The following is a 21,245-nucleotide window of genomic DNA, read 5'->3' as shown; positions in this document are numbered from 1 at the left end:
ACCGGAGGAATGACCTCAGGCCATAAAAAGAAAATCAAGCCCAGCCCATGTAGGTATAAAACGCGCTTCTCGTACTAGGAGGGCCGCAGGGGATTTTTAATTAACCCGGAAAGTTAAAGGGAGAGGCAATATGAGAAAGCTCAGCAGGGGAGGATGTCTGTCTTCTTTTATCCTGATCTCGTACATCGCAATGACGACCTCAGTGACGCTCGATCTGACCGAGCTGAAAAACAAAATCTCCCAGCTCAAGGTGAATCCCAGAGGAAATCTTTGGGCGACAGGTGAGAATTTCTTTAAAACCTGCTGAAAAGAAAAAATAACACTTTTGTCTGACACACAGGTTTGGCAGTTTTGACGGAGAGTCCGTGTGCTTTTAACTGTGTTTAATGTAGGGCATTTCATGGGCAAGAAAAGTGTGGATAGCTCCTTTTTGGAGACTGTCTTTGAAAATATAGACGCTCCATCTGAAGATAGAGGTGTGAGTCCTGTGGCCAGAGTGGAAGACGTCCGGGCGCTGATCACCAAGATGCTGAAAGGCGCACAGCAAACAAGAAAACAGACCCTGGACATGTTAGTTTAATCCTATTCTATCATTACCCGATACTTTGTTGTATTAATTAATTTATTGTATATAATTAATTATTTTTATCACTAACATTGCAAAATTAATTTTTATTGCAGATATTTATAATACCACTACTAGCTACTGTCATCACTTCTGTTTTTGTCGCTATTATAAGACTCTATTAATTTTTGTTATTTTTACTAGAACTATTATTTTAATTCCTAACCCTTCCGTTGTTTCCTTATTTATTAATTTTCACTTCTCTAATTTCATTACCAGTATCACCAATATAGTTTTGCTACTATCATCATTGCTATTATTATATTACTTTTTTTTGGTTATTTTATTTAATTAAAATATTGTGTAATTATGTTGTTTCATTGTTTTATAACTATATTATATTTTAAGTGTTTCTTATACGTTTTTTCGTCATTGTTGTGACTATTTGAGATTAATAAAGTATTTTTTTTTTAATTTAACGCGTTCCTTACTTTGTCATTACATCTCGTGTATTTGTGTTTTTATGTAGAGAGGGGGGAGATCCAGCTTGAAGAAAGCCAACCTCTAAGCGGCAGCATTACAAGCACCGGCAGACGAAGATCAGAGATGTATTATTTTTGTCAAGAAAACCAAAATGGGCAGTGATATAACCCGTATTTTCCCGACCCTTGTGTTATTTATTGTGTTTCAATCGTCTTTGTTATTCAAAATATCCCTTTGTTTTTAACATACTGCAGATTTCTGTCGTTTCAATAAAAAAAAGAGCAAAGAAGTTATGTGTCTGGTGTGTTTTCTTGAGGTATTTCTAAAATGCGCTTGAATAGTAGCTAAAAGCTTTGGGTGTTCTGGCGCCCCCTGTTGGTCCGTCTGCTTATCACATCCGGGTGAAAGCGCTGAGCAGCAGCGCGCTAGCTAAGCGAGCAGCAGCTATGCCTCTGATAGTGATGTGTGGCTACCCCTGTAGTGGGAAAACACGGAGGGCGGATGAGCTGAAGGCGCATTTTGAAGAGACCACCGGCCGGCAGGTTCACACCGTAGGAGACGCAGCTCTGGGCCTGGATAGGAACTCTGTTTACGCAGGCAAGTTCGGCTACCTTCGCTCCCTTTCAGAGTCTCTGAACTTTCCGACCCGCTGGCAAATCCGTCTTAAACGCTATTAGCTTAATACTTCGGCTCTATCCCACTCTGTTCAATTGTTTGCGATCTCATTCGAGTGCCAGGATGCTGTGGCATGTACAGGACTTGATCCGGGGGTTTGCCTATAATCGCGTCTCAGCCGCTGCGAAATTAATGAAACACGTGATCAGAACCCTGGACTTTTTATATCTATATCTATCTATCTATCTATCTATCTATCTATCTATCTATCTATCTATCTATCTATCTATCTATCTTCATGCCTTATGTGCTTCATAAGGCATGAAGCACAAACTTAACGGAACTCATAAATCATACTTCTAAAGTAACATAAAATTAAACTAAATGTAATTCATCCCCCCAGCATCAGGGTGCTGTAATGTGACACTGGGCAAATTGAATGAATATATTCAGTATTTGATCATAAATGATTCATAAGGTGGGGATATCAAGTTTCCTAAATATATACAGCAAAACATTGTATTCAATAACAAAAAAAATATAATTTTTTTTTTTTTTTTTTGCTGCCCCTTACCCTAAAATCCTTCAAAATCCACATGCTTAAAGAAAACATACTTGTTCAGGGCACAACCGACGGACAAGTTATATATTTTTATTTGGAGATCATGCATCCTGCATACATAACATAACATACAAAAGAATAGCTTCCCTCATACCTTTTTCACCCCTGTCGAACATTTTTCATATTGTCATCTATTAATGTGCTTCATGCCCAATCAGATTTATCTTTTTTTTTTTTATTAATATTCAAGTCTGTTGAAATGTGCATTAGACTTTGATACTGCAGTAAAAACGGAACAGAAAAATCAACAAAGTGAATGGAATAGTTCCCCTTGGTTAATGTTGGTGGAAATGAGGATACAGCTTTATAGGGAACTTTGCAGATCATTAATGGAGATCGGATGGTCAGTGTGTTGTTTTTTTTTTTTTTTTTATAGTGTGGTTTTTATGAGCTAAACTTGCTGATCCGTTGCAGATTCGCAAAAGGAGAAAGATGCCAGAGCATCTCTAAAAGCCGCAGTGGAGAGGTACCATCACCACCACATGCAGGTTATTACATTTAGACATTAAAAAAAATTACCTTTTTCATGGATTTTTTTTCTTCTTCTCCTTTTAGGAAGGTCAACAAGGACAACATTGTAATCTTGGACTCATTAAACTACATAAAAGGTACATTTCAGCGGTGACGTGTGTGTGGTGCCGATTCCCATTTCAAGCGCTGCGATTTAAGTTAATTATTGAAACATCTCACAGGTTACCGCTATGAACTGTTCTGTCTCACTAAGCACGCACAGACGCCGCACTGCCTGGTAAGCATGCAGTGGGGGGGGGGGACCACTTTCTATTATTATAACAACTGCTGCTGTGACTAAAATCTTCGGTTTCTCTTGATGGAGGTGTACTGTTTGACGTCAGGTGAGGACAGCTCGGCGTGGAACAGAGACCGGGAAGCTGCGGAGCAATACAGTCAGGACATGTGAGTGGGGAGTTTCTGCACTGAATTAGAGTCGCTGCGATGACTGCTTTGTCCTATTGAAGTGTCATTTTCCTTTTGTTTTGAAGTTTTGACGCCTTAGTTCAACGGTTTGAAGCGCCAGACTCCAGAAACAGATGGGACAGCCCTCTCTTCACAGTCCTCAAAGACGACACCCTTCCTCTTGAAGCCATTTCTGATGCGCTCTTTAAAAGAAAAGCCCCCCCACCGAACCAGTCCACCCAGAGCGTAAGGACGTTCCCAGGAGCAATATTTTGTGGAAAAAACCAAACGTTTCTCTTAAAGTTAAGTGAATTTCTGCTTGTTTTCTCCCCACAGCAACCCCTCTCCTCAACAAACTTCCTGTATGAGTTGGACAAAATGACACAGGATGTTTTAATGGTATGTCCTCCTGAAGGTTGCTGTTTGTTTTTTGTTTTTTTCTTCCAGTCAGTCTGATACTCTCCTGGGTGTAGGGCTGGGTTTACCTGACTCCGCCAGATAGATTTGCTCCGCATATCCATCTGGAAACCTTCCGTTGAAGTAATTTTGGGAAGGGGCGAAAATACTGGTTAGCTGATTGGCCTATGTTGGTGATAGACGGGCCAAATAAACCAATCAGATTCGTCGTCGCTCTGTTACGAGCGACGACGAAAACACAACCACAAGCCAAGCTACTCTTGCTGCTGCAGGTAAAGGCTCGTTAGCTCAGCAAATAAATACTCTGTAATTCCGATAAAACTTGCTCGATAGCCACGCTAACGCTAGTTTCATCGGCTGAAACCGCCATGTTCTTTAGACTGAACTGTCGCGCTTCTCGTTGCGTCACACTTCAACCCGCCTCAAAGCCAACGCCGATTGGACGTTCGTTTGGTGAACGGCTCCAAATTTTCTTTAACGGAAAGTAGCCAGACTGATCTGCGAGTGAAACCTTAAAAGCTCGCGAGATCAGGATGGTCTCACGAGGCTAGGGCTGGGTACCGAATTTGGTACTTTTATAGGTACCGACCAAATCCCGTCAGTACTACCGAGTACCTGTTTTCGTAAAATCAAACGGTATTAGTTTTCTGTGCCTGAACGCATCATTGTGACGCTGAGGGAGTGGAAGAGTGGGCGATTTTCTACGACAGACATAAACACAGCATTGAACGCACCAGATTATAATGACATTAGTAGCCGCTGGTCCAGTCAACAAAGCAAGCATGGCTGAGAGAAAGCGGTCGCAAGTATGGCTCCACTTTTCAAAATGCGCAGTAGATTATGTTCGCTGCTATATTTATGAGGCGATGTGCAAGGCTAGCGATGGGAATACTTCTAATCTGAGGAAGCATCTGGTCACTGCTGCCAGTTTAGCGGAATTTATCGCTATATTTAGCAACCATTTTTAGATCCATTCAGCGACCTTTTTTCAAAATAGTGACTAGCGACAGATCTGGCGACTTTCTTCTGTGTTATTGGTGAATAACCAATGAATAACCGTGAAAACACCAATCGTTCTACAGTTATTGTCCTGAGTCAGCGGCGATTGCTGCTGTGAGCTCCTTCCCACTTCTCCAAATGCTGTTTCACAGCTGCTGCCTCGTCCTGAAACCCACCTGCAGTCAGAGCAAAGAGAGCAGAGAGGAGATCCACTCCGTTTCCACATTGCATATGTATCCCGCCCTGGATTACAAAGCAGGATCAAATATAATGTTTTATTTTGTTTTTCTCTGACACTGTTGCACTAAGATAACTCCCTGAATTTGATGCACACACAGCTTCAGTCCCTTATTCAGCTTGTTCATTGTGTGTAATAATAATTAATAATAATTGTCCTTTTGTTAAAAATTTGTTTCAGGCAATGTATTAAAATTCATAAATAACTTAGGTTCATGTGTAGATCCAATCAAGTTTATATATTAAAAAATAAATATGGTAAATTGGACATTTTTGAGATTTTATTATTAAACTAACATTTATTACGACACAAACATATCGAAAATAGGTATCGTTGGGTACTGGTACCGATTCCCAGGTACCAGGAATCAGTACTGTATCGGTTCAAATGTGAAAGGTACCCATCCCTACCTGGGTGTTTTTCCTCAAATCACCTTCTGGGTTTGAGTCATATTACAGGAAATATGAATATGATTAAAAGCAGCATTTAAGGCCCTACTTTCAAAATGTTTAAATATTTGTGGGATTTTCTGTCAATTTCCATAGAGTGTTTATTTAAAAGTGGAAACCCTTCACTCCATTTTGTGAACCAGTCTAATAATGGAAGTAAAATGACCAAAGACACAAGCTAGACTACTTTATTTCTTACGGGGTTAAGTTCCCGATTTACTGAAGATACCAAGAACCAGCCAGCTGATCAGTTATGTGTTGCATTTTCACAAGTTTAATGACTTATGATGCAGTTTTGCTGTGATGAGAACAGAATTTGTGTGCTACCACCCTACATTTACTTTATTATAATGTAATTACTGTTGCATTAAAAAAAAATCGCTTTCTGTGTGATTTGCTGATTGCAAAAAAAAAATAACAGTTTTGTTGCCATTGCCGCACTTGTTTTTAGACTTGCATCATGTGTTTCTGTCTTCATTTACCCACCTCATTGTTTACTAAAGAAAATAAAAATCCTTCAGGCAATTTTCAACGCCCAGAAGACAAGTGTCCCCGGGGACCGTATCTCAGTTCCAGGAGCTACAGAAAAGATATCCTTTTACTTTTCAAACCAAGGTGGATGTTTTAACTTTGTGCTTCTGTCTTTTGCGACGCTCCAGTTCCAGGTAAGCTCAATCGCACAACACTGATGGCTGTTGGGGTTAATTTATTCTCATTATCCGATGAAGGAAGTCGCATTTGCTGGCAGATGGGAGGTAAAGGCCTCCTCATCAAAGACCCCCATAAACACTCCTGAACTGCAGACAGAGCAGCCAGCAGAGGTAAAGGTCTCGTCTGTAATAAAACTTGACTGGAGGAAAGCAGCCCAACCTCCTGGTGGCCTCTCTGTGACGCTGGTTCTCAGAAGCAAACGCTGATTACTTTTTTTTTTTTTTTTCTCTCTCTCTCCTTTGAACATGTTCATCTAAGCAGGAGCTGATCTAAAAGCTCTGCGCTGCTCTGCCTTTTGGTAACGGGCGCATAATTTAAATTCCAGATTACGTCAGTAACATTTTTTGCCGTGCGGCTTAAAGCTTTTTCGTTTAGTTGCTTCAGAAACACAAGTTTCCTGACTTTACGTCCTTAACCCCCGAAATGAAACGTGGAGCTGACCAGGAGCGTCAACATGGCAGAGCTGAGGAAACTTCGCCACCAGTTCATCAGTTACAGCAAGATGCACCCGACAGAGAACACGGGGCAGATTGCCAACATGTTTGTTCAGTATTTAAATAAGAGTCTTCATTAAATAAATTTTAAAAAGCTGGATGTTGTTTTATATATTCCCTAACAAATAAAGATGTTTGAATTTGTTTCTGTATCAGTGTTGTTTTTATTTTAGTTCAACCAGGACAGGCTAACTTTCTGCCATCTCTGGAAGGTTAATGGCATAAATATGGCAAAATTAAGCACGGCACACTTGATTAATATAATCACAAGAGACACATGTTTAAATATGGGATTTCAATAGTTCACCTGCTGTAGATCTGTACAGATCACTGATGCCTGTTAGTTTTATAAGATTTGAGTTTGGTTTAAAGCAAAGGAAAAGTTTATTATAACGAATAAAGACGTGCACAAATTGAGCATTTTATAGAACTCATTCAGATTTTAAAATCACACTAAAAGCAAAATCCATTAAAATGCTGTAGATTTGAAAAGAGAAATATGAAATGACAACCATTATTCGTTGTTGAGCCATTTTCTAAGCAAGTAAACCAAAACTCCCATTTATAAATCTATTTTTGAATACCATTGTGTGTTATGCTTTAAACTGCATACAATATGGTGAAGTTTGGTATTTAGGGGAAATTCACTCTTTTTTTCTCTCTCATTTTAAATCTAAGTTCCAAACTAAATTGGATGCTTTTTTTTTTCAGTACGTCATGTGATGAAATCCTTTTAACGTTTGTTTTCTGGTTTTCCTTTTTTATTTACTGTAAATCTACCAATTTTACTTTTCTAAATTAATAATTGAAAACATCAATATAGGACTTGAATAAATTTGGTAAATCACCTGAAGGCACAGATATCTGCACCCCTCACACACCAGAAAATATCATTGTAACTGAAACCTTTGTGTAAGTTACGCATCATTCCTCAGACTTTCGACAAACTTCTAATTCATGGCTGTGATTATCAGGCATATAATTATGCCGTGGCAAAGAGACTTTCTTTCAGCCAGGCACCTCTGGGCTGGAGTTTGACCCAAGCTTATCTTACCGCGACATGCAAGAGGAGTGTAAAGGAGGTAGAAATAAAAATCTCTAAAGCTTAAAGAACGGCTTATATTATGTGCACCATGGTGTCAACAAGTCTTCATCACATCCCTTTTCTACTGTACATGCCAAGTGGTTGATGCTTGGGTAAAGGCTTTTCTGTCCTACCATCACAAACGTAAACACACAAAGTTTGGTAAACTCCTCTGGGTCTTTAACTGGAACCGCAGGATTTTGTCAGATTAAGATCAGGGGCTTTGAGCAAACAAACGGTTCAGGCTGGTCTGGCATCAAACCAACTTTTCTTTTTGTCCTGGGAACGTTTAATGTATGATGGGAACTGAAAGTTATATGATAGGAACTGAAAATGGGCCATCAAGCTGTTGTCCAGACGGGTAATGAGCAAAACGAAGGGTCCAGTCAACACAGAGATGTTTCTCAAGTCACAAAATAAACCTTCCCTATCTCAGTCCCATTTTAAAAAAAAAACAACCTGAAGAAAGGAGGAGATAAAAGAGGGCCGAGGAATGAGGATGTTCTAAGGAGATTTAGCAAAGAAGATTGGTCAGAGACCGATTTGTGTGTATGATCCAACTTGGTAAAATGTTACAGGAGAAGACTTAAGTGCATGTCTTTTTGGCAAAAGGGGGCAGTACAGCAGCAGAGGTATAGCTGTAATTATTGGTCCAGTGAGTTTGTTAAAAACACGTTTTTTCTTAAAATTGGATTTTTTCCCACTGCTAATGAATAAAAAGTTAGATTTTTCCACATTTTTCCCACTGTTACTGCAGTAAAAGATGATCTCATTTTAAAGCTTTTCAAACGTTTCTTTTTGTAGATTTCAATTTTAAAGAATCTTAAAGAACTTATTTGCACTGCAAAAATAGACCTAAAAATAAGAATTTTTTTCCTAAAATTAAAGTATTTTTCCTTGATTTGAGCAGATAAATAGGACTATTTGCCAATGGAATAAGATTTTTGCACTTAAAATAGGAACAATTCATCTCCATCATCCTATTTCAAGTGAAGGATATCTAATTATCTTATTTTAGGGGTAAAAATACTCATACCATTGGCAAATAATCTTATTTACCTGCATAAATCAAGGGCAAATACATTAATTTCAAGAAAATGTTACTTATATTTAGTTCTCTTTTTGCAGTGTGTACCAGAAACCTCTGGTTCATCAATAGGATTCACGAGCAAAGCAAAGAAAACGGGACAAATGTAACCGTTTCTTCTCTGGATATCAAACAAATTCTGTAATTTACCAACACTATATCAGGTTTCAAGTAATTATAATCAACACTCTACTTTTTATGTATGTTTTTATTAAACAAAAAGGTAAAGCGCTTTTAAATATTTTCACAAGTTTAATGCCTTGAAAAGAACGACCCCCCAAAAAACACAAGAAATACAGCAGCAAAATAAACGGATTTAATACGACAAACGGGTATTTATAAAAACAGGCAGTATTTACAGAATTGTGCCGCTTATTGCTTTGGATTAATCATCTTTTTTCCTTTTCAGAGGGACGGCAGTGCCGAAGATCCGATCCCAGTGGCTGAAGAAGGGAGCGTAGTTGCTGCTTGGCTTCTGGTGGTGCATGTCGTGGGCCGGGGCGCCCCCCAGAAGACCGAAAGGCACCAGGTGGTTGAGGGTCCAGGGCAGGTCGTAGCCTATGTGGTCCTCCACAGACATCCAGATGCTGAGAACTGTAATGCACCACGTGCTCAGCGGGTGACACTTTAAAAGAATTGGATCCAGGTTGCTCCAGAAGCCCACGGTCATCAGTTCTGGGATGCTGAGCTGCTCCGTGGACCACGAGAACGGTGCCATGTATTCGTGGTGGACCGCATGCACCCAGCGGTAAAGCTGCAGGTTCTTGTGGTGCACAAAGTGCCAGATGAAGTACTGGGTGTCGAAGAGCAGCAGCACGGCCAGACCTTCGGTGAACACCTGGTATAACGTGGGAGCTTCCCGCGGCAGGCTCGGTGTCGGCAGTATGAACATGCCGATTATGACAGCCGGTAAAACGAAGAAAATGTGGTTATACAGGGACGTCGTCAAGCTCTTGGCCATCATGTCCAGCGTTGGCCTGCTGTCAGGTTGGATCTTGTACTTGTGAAAGAAAGGGACCCTTTCCCCCAAGAGGTCCAGCACAGCAAAAGGCAAACTGCAGAGAAAGTAGCTGGAGAAGGCGAGGATGACGGGGAAAAAGGGAGACGAGACGAGAGACAGATGGTGAAAAAGCAAATGGTCCCAGAGGGGCTGCAGGAGACGGTCCGACGGTCTGAAGTGAGGGGGCGTCAGGGAGAGAGAGCTGATGTTCAGCATCTTTCTGTAGGAGGCTGCTGCTGCTGCTGCTGCTGCTGCTGCTCGAGATAAGATCCGGCTTTATATAGTGGGGATCAACAAAAGGAACTTTGCTCTCAGTCCAAAAAAAAAAAAAAAAGAAAGCAGATTTTCTCCCCACAAGAGCTCAATGTGTACCAAATCAATCCTACGTGAGATTAACAGAACCCCTTGGCATGTTCATTAGACACACAAAACAGCCCAATATGAGAAGGTTTAATGCACAGTGAATGCAATTCCAATCTAGACTGTTTCATCCCATTGAAATTACTGTTTTATCTGCCTTTAACAGATAATTGTTTAAACTGTTGAGCCATGGGAGCGAACAAGGACTGAACTACCCAAAGAGAACGAAAGAGAGAAAAAACTACCAGAATGCACAGCTTTAACCCGTTTTCATGTCTTCTCCCAGGACGGAGGAGTCACCGTGGCGTAATCTGCCCACAGCTCTCCACAGGCTGCATTTGGGAGAACATAGGCTACACGTGAACCTTGATCTTGCTGGCCGAGTAAAAGACGGCCTCTTCAGAGCAACCTTGGATCCAAGGTGAAGTACTTGATTTGAGCAGGTAAATAAGATGATTTGCCAATGGAATAAGATTTTTGCACTTAAAATAGAAACAACTCATCTCCATCATCTTATTTCAAGTGCAGGATGTCTAATTATCTTATTTTAGGGGTCAAAATACTCATTCCATTGGAAGATAATGTTTTTTACCTGCTCAAATCAAGGACAAATACTCTAACTTTAGGAACATTTTACTTATTTTTAGATCCGTTGTTGCAGTGTGGGCAGAGACAATTCAAATAGTGTTCAATTCATTTTGTTTTAGTACAAAAAGTTAGCAATGTCTTACTCGGCAAGTTATTTATAAAACATTATTTTATTTACATAAAGTTTTAACATTATTGTCTGTATTGTGAAGTGCTTGTTTGAACACATAGCAAGTGTTGTTCTTGGTTGGCTCTCTGATCTAATCGGGCCTCAAAACCAATCCCTGGCTCAATATTCCCCCTGAGCAGTGATGTCACTGCGTCGTTTTATTGGTTATTGGTTTCAGTATAGTCTTATTTGCTCCTAATCAATTTCTTCCCGTGTAGTTTTTTTAAACTATTATTCTGTAGATGCGTGTGCAGTGTTTGCTGTTTTATTCCATATACCACACCTCATCAGGCAGCCAGATATAAAACAATGACTGAGAGCCGTTTGGATGTTGATTGCTGTTAATTGTGTGATTCTCAGACTTGATAAAATGACCAATTTTATTAATAGTTGCCCTTGGCACTTATTAATAGTTATTCATAGCCAAACAGAATGTATTGATGTGCAACAAATTACTGATCAATGTTGAGGATTCATTATGAGAATGCCACAATAGCACGTTTTTTTTGTAATTTTCAGCACAAATACTGAATAGTTCCTGTGATTTTTCACAATTCCTCCACATTAGCTTGGAGGAATGCAGCACATTCCTCCCAACAGAACAGCATGAACTCTGGATTCATGCTGGTGGGTTTCCTGAAATGTGCTGCGTGCTTCCGAGGCCATCTGCAGCTTCTCTGAGATTAGGGTAAGCTCTTTGATTCGGTCAGTTTAAAACATTAACAGTATACCTTACTAATCATTGTTTGGCAATGTGACTCAGGCGGTCTGAGTCACTGTTTGCTGCATAACCCAGTTTTAAATAAGGGTGAGGTAATAGACTTTCCTTCTAGCAAAGGAAATCTGGAGCAGCAAATAAAGAAACTACTCATAACCCATTCAACCATTTCATTTTTTGGCACATTATACACACACACACACACATATATACATATATATACATATATATATATATATATATATATATATATATATATATATATATATATATATATATATATATATGCTACTATTTCATTTGTGCCAACTTTACACATCTTGAAGCTCCTACTTTTATCAGGTAAAATTGTTTGCAAAATTACTTAGTTTGAAGAGAATCTGTGAACATCATGGATTCTCAGTTTGGATCTAGGGCTTGTCTGTATTTGACAAACAGCATCACTTCTAGCAGCTCTATGAGAGCCTTTTTTCATCCATCATCTAACCCGCTTATCCGTGCAGGGTCATGGGGCTTTACTTTTTTTTTCCTTTCAGTCAAAACACAGCCTCTGATGCACACTGCAGCAAGAAACACCAAAACCATGATATGACCACCTCCATGCCACAAAAAATGCTGTTTTTACAGCTGGAAGTAGCTGTTTGTCTTTGATTTATCTGTTAGTATCTTTTCAGATATCACTACCACCCAAGAAATAAAAAATGTAAACAAGTAATCTAAAAATGCCTAATGCAACACAATTAGGGAGATTGTTCTGCTCATCTTTCCCTCTATATTCGTCTGTAAGATCACCTGCAACTAACTAGGTAATTTAAAATGACATGGTTACCTTTTATATACAAAACCTGCCTTTTCTACCCTAGTGAGTTATCCATCCATTGTCTACAACTACTTATCTATGCAGCGTCGCAGGGGGCTGGTCCCCATCTCCTGCGGTCATTGGGTGAGAAATGCCTGGTACATCCTGGATAGGACCCCGCCCAGTAAACTATGCCTGACAGTAGCGGGGTCATCACTGACTGAGATTTAGGATGTTTCTCTCAAAAAAAAAAAATTCCAAAGGGTTTAAAAACCAGATCATCACATGGAATAATCAATAGAATATGATTTATTGTGAGAGGACAGCAGTATGATTAAAACCGTTCGGGTTCACGAATCAAGCCGTTTCTTCGCCACGTTAAGAAGACACAACAACCGTTGTTCAGGAATTACTTCTTCTCGCTGGCCGCCTTCCTCGAAACCGTTTTGTTGGTGTTGGCGTATTTCTGTCGATCGTTTCTGACGAGAGAAGAGAGCAAAACCTTTAAAGGCACCGATGGAAGCAAACAAATGCTATCATCTGTCGTGCAGCCGAACTTTGCGGAGGATGAACGTTACAATGTCGTGAGGCGCTGTACCTGCACATTTTGACTTTATTTCTACATCCCAGCCCTCCCTCCCAGTGGCTGGTGCGCGTCCCCCTCGTCATCATGCTCCCGCAGCTGGTGCAAGGTTTCCCATTACCGTACGGCTGCGACATCAAACGGTAGACGGCGTTAGAAAAACAGCAACCCTACGTGTGCCTTGTGTGCATTCATGTGCGTTTTGTTTATTTTAAAATCAAGCCAAGCTTTAAATCTGCTGCTTATGGAGCGTTTGACAGGAGAAACTCAAATGAAAATGCATCCTCCACCTGTTCTTTGGCACAAAACCCACAGATCATCCTGGTGGCGAGTTCCATGGGGTGGTCCTGGTTCTCGTCATGGCACACATCACAGGCATACGCCCGGCCGCAGCAGGGAAACCTGGCAACATAAGGAGAGGGGGGGGGGGGGGGAGGTGTTCCTCAGAGCTCTCATACTGACATGGCATATAAAATACAGGTCACCGTAGGGACAATACCTGAGCCAGCGATGGCTCTGTTTGTAATGTTTGCATGTTCCTTTATCGGGCAGCGGCTTCCCTTTCTGCACAGCTGGGTCTCTGATCGTTTTGTAGGCGACGGCACTCGGACCTGCACGGACGATGGGGAGGAATAATTGGGTGCAGCGGAAGCAACAGGAGCCTGAAAACGCACTAATCCTAATACTTTACTTCTTTCTTTTCTTTCCCCCCCCCCCCCTCACACACACTGAGCAGCTTGTTGAACAATATTATGTAAGTCTGGCTGGATGTCCAACTGGGGCAGCCTTCTCGTTGTAATATTTTAAACCCTCCGCTGATCCGCGTTCAAGCAAAGTGGGCTCTGACCTGTTTTGCTGGAGGTGCGAGGCTGAATGTACTGGAACCTCGTGCTCTCGGCCAGGATGCTGAGTTTGCTGTGGCAGCTCTCGCAGTTGAACTCCTTTGTTTGTCCGTAGAAAACGTTCTAATGAAAAGAGATCAGAGAAGCTCATGTCACAACGCAGCGTCAATATGTTATGTGTTCCAGCATTCTTTGGTGGCCTTCCGTGATGTTGATCACCTCCACGGGGACCTCCTGAGAGCAGCTAAGGCACCCCACAGTCAGGCTGCAGTCCTGAAGTACCAGGTCAGACGCCGTGGCGTTGTGAAGGTCCAGGTATCCCAGAACGTCGCTGTAATGGTGGATCATGCACGGCCTGAACGCAGCGTTTATGTCCGCGTTGCACTTCTCACACTGAGCTGAGCAGGCCGTCCTTCCACTGAGAGTCAGATCTGCAGTCACCTTACACCTGAAGCCAGAAAGAAAAAAAAAAAAAAAGCACCAACCGGTCATGTTTAACCCTCAGAATCAGATCTTAAGACGACGTTTTGTGCTTTTTGACGCGAGTTACCTATTGCACTGCAGACAAACGGTGATCTGTTGGGCGATAACGGTGGCGGTGTTCTCCCCCAGCCTGAGGCCAAGCAGCTTGACCTCCGTGCCTCTGCGGGGGTCGCTGATTTTAATGTTCTCCACCAGGTGGCTCGCATCTTCCTCCTGCACCTGACCTTCATCGCGCTCATCCTGCTGCACCGACCGCTCTTCTTCCTCTGGCTCCGCATCTTCCGTCTTATCGGTCGTGTCACGGAAATCCTCGTCAGCAGCCACACCAGAAACAGTGTCAGAGGCGTCGGTCACCGAAACCTTTAGCTCCTGGTATGGTATAAACTGCAGGCCGGCTTTTTCTAAATCAATGTCCTTCTTAAGCTAGAACAAAGACAAAACAACAAAGGATTGGCGCATGTTAGTTAATTAGAGGCAACTTCTCCTTAGGAATTATATCGGTTCCTTTCATAAACACTTTAAAGAGAGTTACAAGTAAAAAGGAAGAGCTAACCCTAGCAGGCTGATTTCCTCTTAATTATCCAGATAATAGTTTTTAATAAATGTTTCTAAATGTAAAAGTAATTTAAAATTGCTGGCTCTAGGATGCATTTAGTTCTACATTTCCATTTGACATAACATTTCCAGAAAGAAAGAAACTAACGGTTCTCTATTTTACTATAGAGAAATGAAGTGTCTTTTTGTCAATAGGTTGTGAACTACATCATTTTGATGTCATTTGCTATGAAAATCAAATGTCCAATTGAAGAAAATGCATTAAACCTAAACATAAAAATACTGTTGGTTAAACAATAACTGTTGATATTTAATTAATAAAAATGTAAACAAATGTCCTATAGTGTACTATAAAAACAAGCTCTTGTTTCAAAGAGATGTGTAACTTTTGTGGCTCTAAACAAAATTTGTTTAGCTGAACCGAGGGCATAAATGGCTCTGCAGGTTGCAGAGGTTGCTGACCCTTGTTCCAGAGCTATAACCATCCATCTAGCATAGATCGGTATCCAGTTTGACCCACATCACTTTCAACTCCCACATTAAAACACCTCATTCTTCTACCTCAAAAAATTTTGCAAGCCTCCATCCATCACTCTCGCTCCCCTACGCTGAAAGACCCGTCCGTGCCTTCCTCTCCTGGAGGCTGGACCACAGTGACACCCCCCTTCATGGTATCTCAAACTAAATTCGGCAAAGCTTTACCAATTTGTGAAAAAAATAAATAAATTACCATACTACTCCATTCCTCCCAGAATGCTTCAGGATGCCGCAGACTTAAAGAGTCCTTACATTTTTTTAAACTAACTCTGTTTGAATCATACTTTAACTCTCACTTTAAATCTTGTAATTGTAGTCATTTGAGATAGGTAAAACTAATGTGAAGCACATTTAAAAAAATATATATTATTTCATATTGTAGAAATGGATAGATGGATAGATAATAATAGAAATAAACAATTTGCCTTTTCCACATTTATCCAGACTTGGAAAATATGTATGTGTATTACTTTTTCCCAGAATTGCCATACCGATCGTGAACCCTGCCATGCCTGACAATTTGTTGGCCACACAGAGCGCCGCCTCACCTGTCGCGCTCCTGCGGTGAACAGTCTCTCCAAGCTCCGATCCAGCCAGCGAAGAAAAGGCCTGAAGAGCAGCTCCACCTTTCCCAGCAGCTGATTGGTAGCATGCTTCGCCTGGAGCCACTCCAACGATGCTTGCTGCACATGCCTGCACAGCCGAAGATTGATAGAAATGCCTGGAAAGTTACCAGCGGCACTTAACTGCAAGTGTTAAAATAAAAGTAAAAAAAAAAAAAAAAGCATCTGGTTTTACTTTGCCATGACTGGTGGTAAGTCCTGGTCCAATGGTATCTCTAATGTGAAAATCTGTGTTAGAGAAAGAAACATCATAGGAGGTGTTCATTCCATGAGAAGCATTCAGCACGATATTTTATTATGCAAATCATAAATACAAATCTGCTCTTTACCTCCAGGGGGTAGTTGTCTGGGAAGCTGACCATGACGTCAACTTCTTTCAGGTCGAAAGGCTGTGATAAAACATAAATTAAAGCATCAAATCAATTGTTTTAAATGTCCCACTGGGAAGCTGGATTTAGATCCGGCACCACAAACTATGTTTGTTCATTCAACAAAACATTACCTGGATAAACTATTTCAATCAAATTCAATTTTATTTATATAGCGGCAATTCATGAAACATGTCATCTCAAGGCACTTTACAAAGTCAAATCAATCAGGTTATACAGATTGGTCAAAAATTTCCTATATAAAGGAACCCAGTTGATTGCTTCAAAGTCCCGACAAGCAGCATTCACTCCTGGGGAAGCGTAGAGCCACAGGGAGAGTCGTCTGCATTGTCCATGGCTTTGCTGCAATCCCTCATACTGAGCAAGCATAAAGCGACAGTGGAAAGAAAAACCACCCATTAGCGGGAAGGAAAACCTCCAGCTGAACCAGGCTCAGTATGAACGGTCATCTGCCTCGACGGACTGGGGGTTACAGAAGACAGAGCAGAGACACAACAAGAGAGACAAAACAAGCACAGAAGCACACATTGATCTAGTAATCTGTTCTACTATAAATATATTTTTGGAAGAACAAGAGACAGACGGCGTTTACCCAGTCTGGATCCGTGGCCTCTACAGTCACCCTGTAATACGTCAGTTTTCCGTCGCTTCTCTCCTGGATGATCAGCTGATCTTTGGGGAAACGCTTCTTCAGCTGCTGGATCTCGGTGTCTCGCAGCTGCTGGGCCTTGTCCTCAGTCATGTCGCACAGCTTCACCTCCTGCGGGCCGCCGGGGGCGGACACTGGAGGGCGGCACGGCGTGGCTTTCCTCTGAACAGCGGTGACAGACGGGTCTTCCACCGTCGGTAACTGCGGCGGGTGCCAGAAGCGACATCGGTCCTCCATGGTGCAGTGCCCTGAGAGAAAGTAGCGACAGGGGCGGCGGGCGGAGGCTGAGGAAAACTTCGGGTTGTGGGTGATGGGCGAATTGTCTCCCTTAAGTTGACCGGAGTTCTGAGAGCCCGAGAGAGTGACATCAAGCTGGGTGGGCGACTCGGCAGCTTTCCTCTCAGGGTCTGGTCCATCTTCTCTTACATGCAGAAATCTGCATCTCTTGCCGTAATTACAGTGCCGTCCTTGGGAGAAGAAGCGACACAGCCGCTGGGCTGGAGGAGCCGACTCAGAATTTCCCTCTTCAGTTTTCACTTCCCCTTCATTCTCCATTCTTAAAACCTGAAAGAACGAACGCAGTGTATACTTCTTAACATGTAATCGACACCTAATGGCTTTTTTTCTTTTTTTTATTATAGCAACAGCAGGACTTTACCCCAAAGCTATGCTCTCACAAAGACATTGTGATACAAAAATAAACTGTCAATACAAAAATAAACATATCAAATACAAATAAAATAAAAACAAAAGAAAATCAAACCAATGAAGATAAAAAGCTGTCATTCTTTTTAAGAAAAACACAAAAGCAAAATTTAAAACGATAATTGTAAAAAATATATATTTTCCCCATATAAAACTATAAACATAAGATGTTTACTTGCCAATTTTTTTTTTTACATGGTAGCAAAATGGAGAAATTAAAACAGACTGACTCTTTAAGTGATTTAAAAAAAAAAAAATATATATATATATATATATATATATATATAGATATATATATATATATATAGATATATATATATATATATATATATATATATAAAAAATAGGTAAAATGAAGTGTTTAAAGTACCAGACCAAAATGTGTCATCAAGTGAGGGAAGTCTACAATCACAGGGGATCCATGTGTCTAAATGACCACCTAGTATTACAGTACAGTGTATCTTTCACGTTTGCCTCTGCTCTTTTCTAATAATAGATTCAGCTTGAACTAAAATAAGTAAGACGTTATTTATATGGCATCTCTCACGATTAATATCACAAATTGCTTTACAACAACAATAACAAAACAAAAAAAAAACAGAAGACAAAATTAAACAAAAGCAGATTTAAAACCATATACTTTTAGCTGTTTTTTAAAAGAAACCATTCAGTCTGCTGATCTCAGAGTCTGAGGAAGGGCGATCTGTCTCTCTTGGTTTTTAATTTTGTATGGCCGACAATCAGCAGGTTTTGATCACTGGACCTCAAAGCTTTAATGGGGTGAATGACTGAATGTAGTGCAACGCGCTTTGGGACCGTCTGACTTGATAAGGCGCTATACAACTGTACAATCTCTGGTTTGTGGCTGTTTCTACCATCTGTGAAACATTGCCAAACTTAGCCCTATTTTCTCTCATCCTGAGATGGAAAATTGTATTCATGCTATTGTCACGTCTGGAATAATGCAATGCACTTTACTCATGTCTTATCAAAACCTCCCTAGACTGGTTGCAGTCTGCACAAAATGCTGCAGCTAGGCTCCTGACAGGATCTTAAAATGTTGTCACGTCCATTTTTTATGCAACTTTATTGGCTCCCGGTTTATTATAGAGTGCATTTCAAAATCTTAGTTTTGACTTGGAGCCCTGAAGCCTGAATCCATGGTTATCCCAAGGTTTCTAACAGAAGACGTAGCCAAGGTGCGTATAGGCCCAAATATCTGTTTTATCTTTATGGTCATTTTCTTTTCTGGTGCAAAGATGATTACCTCAGTTTTTTCTTCATTTAATTGAAGAAAACTCTCAGTCACCCAGCTATTAGTTAAATCCAGGCATTTTTAATGCCTTTTAAAATTTTTAAATTTAAAATTTTGAAACTTCATTTGGAAGAACGGAAATATTCAACTGGATATCATCTACCAATGATGGGAAATATCCTTAAAAGATGACAAAATGGAGCAAATAAATCAAAGCCAACAATGGCCCCAAAAAAAACAGAGCCCTGTGGAACGCCACATTGAACGGGACAGGATATGGATCTATAATAAGCAGATGCAGCCAAGAAGGTTGACCTGTCAAGTTTTAGGAAAACCATTTTAAAAGCAGAGCCGGAAACACCTATTTAGCAGGCTTGAATGGTTGATGGTTGACACGGTATCAAAAGCTGATGTCAGATCTAACATAAGCAGCGCAGAACATTTACCTGCATCACTCTCAACATATGATTTGAGACTCCAAGAAGAGCCATTTACAAAAACCTGACTGAAAGTGGTCCAGAATGCTGCACTGATCAAGAGCCAGCCTGACCACATCCTTCCCTAAAACCCTGGCCAGAAAACGAAGCACTGAAATGGGTCTGCAACTGCTGAAAAGAGAGGAATACACATTAGGCTTTATTATTATTATTATTATTATTATTATTATTATTATTATGAAGAGTGGGTGGATGACAGCACGCTTCAGACAAACAGGTACCTGATCAGAAGCTAAAGAGGCATTTCCTATGTTAACTACACAACGACCATCGCATTGCTCTTAAACAAGCATGCTGGTAAAACGTCCAGACAGCAGGAAGATGCATTCACGGTGCTCACAAGTTTACTCACGGTTGTTGGATAACTGTGACTTAGCGAATTGATTCAGGGGGGGAGATATGTTTATGGAAATGTGGCCTTACCTCGAATCCACCCGGATTCAGCGGAGATATTTGATCGGGTGGAGATAAACCCGGCAGTATTTTAGAGCTTCAGAAAGCACGTAAAGGTGGACTTTAGCAAACGGGTCAGCTGACCGCGCAGTAAACGCTACATGTCTGCGCGACTAATTCTTCTTCTTCTACGGTCCGGTGTCACTGGCCTGGTAGAAATATACAACCTCTTCTGCAGCTACCGTGACTTTTCACCTGCCTCACAATGCCTTATAATAAATATCTAAAACTGTTGTCAACAAGAATCGTCTTCACTGGTAGACTGTAACCCGAAGCTCTATCGCCACCTAGCGTCCCGGAAGACGAGCCTCATGCGCTTTTCTAAGGTGGCTGCCCCTGCATCTACGCTACTCTTGCTGCTGCCACACCACGTCTTTACAAAAATGAATAAATGAACAAACACGGGGGAAATGCTGGCTTTCATCCTCATGCAAATATTAAAAAAAAAATCTAAAAAGGTCTAGTTCTAAAAGTAATTTCCAAAATGTGCAAAAATAACATCTTACAAAGTGTTCTGTCAGTCATGCTCACTCGTAACAAAGGTGTATTCAAAAGGTTTTCATTTGATTTGAGGAACAGTTGGTAGCATCATTGCCCTGCAGCAAGTAGGTCCTGGGTTCGAATTCCAACTCTTTCTGCATGGATTTTGCATGATCTCCCAGGTACATGCATGGGTTCTCTCTGGGCACTCTGGCTTCATTCCGCAGTCCAAACACATGTCCTGTTAGGTTAACAGGTCAGCATCACAGTGAGCGTTATTTTCAATATACATTTCAGTATGAATCCAAACAGTACTGTTTTGATTCAGTGAAATTTGGATTCGCTTTGATAGATCCAGACTATAGACTATATCTGGGTTTAGATCTGGATATGACTGGGTGATTCTGACACATGATTTGATCAAAGCCATTTCACAGTAGCTCTGGCTGTATATTTTTGATGTTTGTCCTTCTGGAAGGGGAACCTTTACCCAATTTCAAGTCTTTTGTGGTCACTAACTGGTTTTCTACCAGGAGATTTCTTTATTTAGCTCCATCCATTGTCTCGTCATCTTTTCCTGGCTTCCAAATTCCAACAAAAGCACCCCCACGGCATAATGCTACCACCACCGTGTTTCATAGTGGAAATCATGCATTCAGGTTGGTTTGCAGTGAGTTTTATCCTACCAGACATAACACTTTGCAAGTAGGCTAAAAAGTCCAATATTGGTCTCTTCTAACCAATTCACCTTCTTCCAAATATTTCTATTAGGATTATTATAAACTTCTCAGAGCCTGCAAAGTTGTTCTATCCTGAGCTGTGGAAGTCTGTGCCTTTTGGCAGCTTCTCTGTGTGTTCTCCATGTCAGGGCTGTCACCTTG

The 21,245-nt window shown here is 40.9% G+C and overlaps 4 protein-coding genes across 6 annotated transcripts; 2 read left to right on the top strand and 2 right to left on the bottom strand.

Annotated features, from left to right (window-relative positions):
* Positions 1 to 50: 50 nt before the first annotated feature.
* On the top strand, positions 51 to 1,331 carry nmba (neuromedin Ba). Its single transcript, XM_012871492.3, has 3 exons — positions 51 to 281; positions 393 to 570; positions 1,095 to 1,331. Exons 1-3 carry the CDS (start codon positions 131 to 133, stop codon positions 1,114 to 1,116), a joined length of 351 nt encoding a protein of 116 aa, XP_012726946.1. The 5' UTR covers positions 51 to 130; the 3' UTR covers positions 1,117 to 1,331.
* A 100-nt stretch (positions 1,332 to 1,431) lies between these two features.
* Positions 1,432 to 6,652, top strand: kti12 (KTI12 chromatin associated homolog). 2 transcript variants are annotated; one of them, XM_036149839.1, is made up of 11 exons: positions 1,432 to 1,645; positions 2,700 to 2,751; positions 2,841 to 2,893; positions 2,978 to 3,033; positions 3,121 to 3,200; positions 3,287 to 3,446; positions 3,537 to 3,599; positions 5,963 to 5,968; positions 6,032 to 6,124; positions 6,276 to 6,312; positions 6,390 to 6,569. In XM_036149839.1, the coding sequence occupies exons 1-10, from the start codon at positions 1,495 to 1,497 to the stop codon at positions 6,285 to 6,287; spliced, it is 726 nt and encodes a 241-aa protein (XP_036005732.1). In that variant the 5' UTR covers positions 1,432 to 1,494; the 3' UTR covers positions 6,288 to 6,312; positions 6,390 to 6,569. The 2 variants fall into 2 exon arrangements, with proteins under 2 accessions (XP_036005732.1, XP_012726945.2); XM_012871491.3 differs by lacking the exons at positions 5,963 to 5,968; positions 6,032 to 6,124; positions 6,276 to 6,312 and adding an exon at positions 5,825 to 5,893 and having other exon boundaries at positions 6,445 to 6,652.
* Positions 6,653 to 8,691: 2,039 nt separating this feature from the next.
* Positions 8,692 to 10,155, bottom strand: ch25hl1.1 (cholesterol 25-hydroxylase like 1, tandem duplicate 1). The gene has a single exon (XM_012871490.3). It carries the CDS (start codon positions 9,893 to 9,895, stop codon positions 9,065 to 9,067), a length of 831 nt encoding a protein of 276 aa, XP_012726944.2. The 5' UTR covers positions 9,896 to 10,155; the 3' UTR covers positions 8,692 to 9,064.
* Positions 10,156 to 12,604: 2,449 nt separating this feature from the next.
* si:dkey-24l11.2 (ZnF_C3H1 and zf-CHY domain-containing protein) lies at positions 12,605 to 20,165 on the bottom strand. 2 transcript variants are annotated; one of them, XM_036149828.1, is made up of 13 exons: positions 19,855 to 20,165; positions 19,381 to 19,542; positions 16,918 to 17,538; positions 16,266 to 16,325; positions 16,112 to 16,164; positions 15,862 to 16,006; positions 14,289 to 14,644; positions 13,958 to 14,186; positions 13,744 to 13,861; positions 13,396 to 13,507; positions 13,187 to 13,298; positions 12,912 to 13,024; positions 12,605 to 12,792 (listed from the first exon to the last, which is right to left on the bottom strand). In XM_036149828.1, exons 2-13 carry the CDS (start codon positions 19,423 to 19,425, stop codon positions 12,723 to 12,725), a joined length of 2,034 nt encoding a protein of 677 aa, XP_036005721.1. In that variant the 5' UTR covers positions 19,426 to 19,542; positions 19,855 to 20,165; the 3' UTR covers positions 12,605 to 12,722. The 2 variants fall into 2 exon arrangements, with proteins under 2 accessions (XP_036005721.1, XP_036005724.1); XM_036149831.1 differs by lacking the exon at positions 19,381 to 19,542.
* Between the last annotated feature and the right edge of the window lie 1,080 nt (positions 20,166 to 21,245).

Source organism: Fundulus heteroclitus, chromosome 2 (assembly GCF_011125445.2).
Source record: "Fundulus heteroclitus isolate FHET01 chromosome 2, MU-UCD_Fhet_4.1, whole genome shotgun sequence".
NCBI lineage: Eukaryota > Metazoa > Chordata > Actinopteri > Cyprinodontiformes > Fundulidae > Fundulus > Fundulus heteroclitus.
This window is presented reverse-complemented; position numbering and strand designations above follow the sequence as displayed.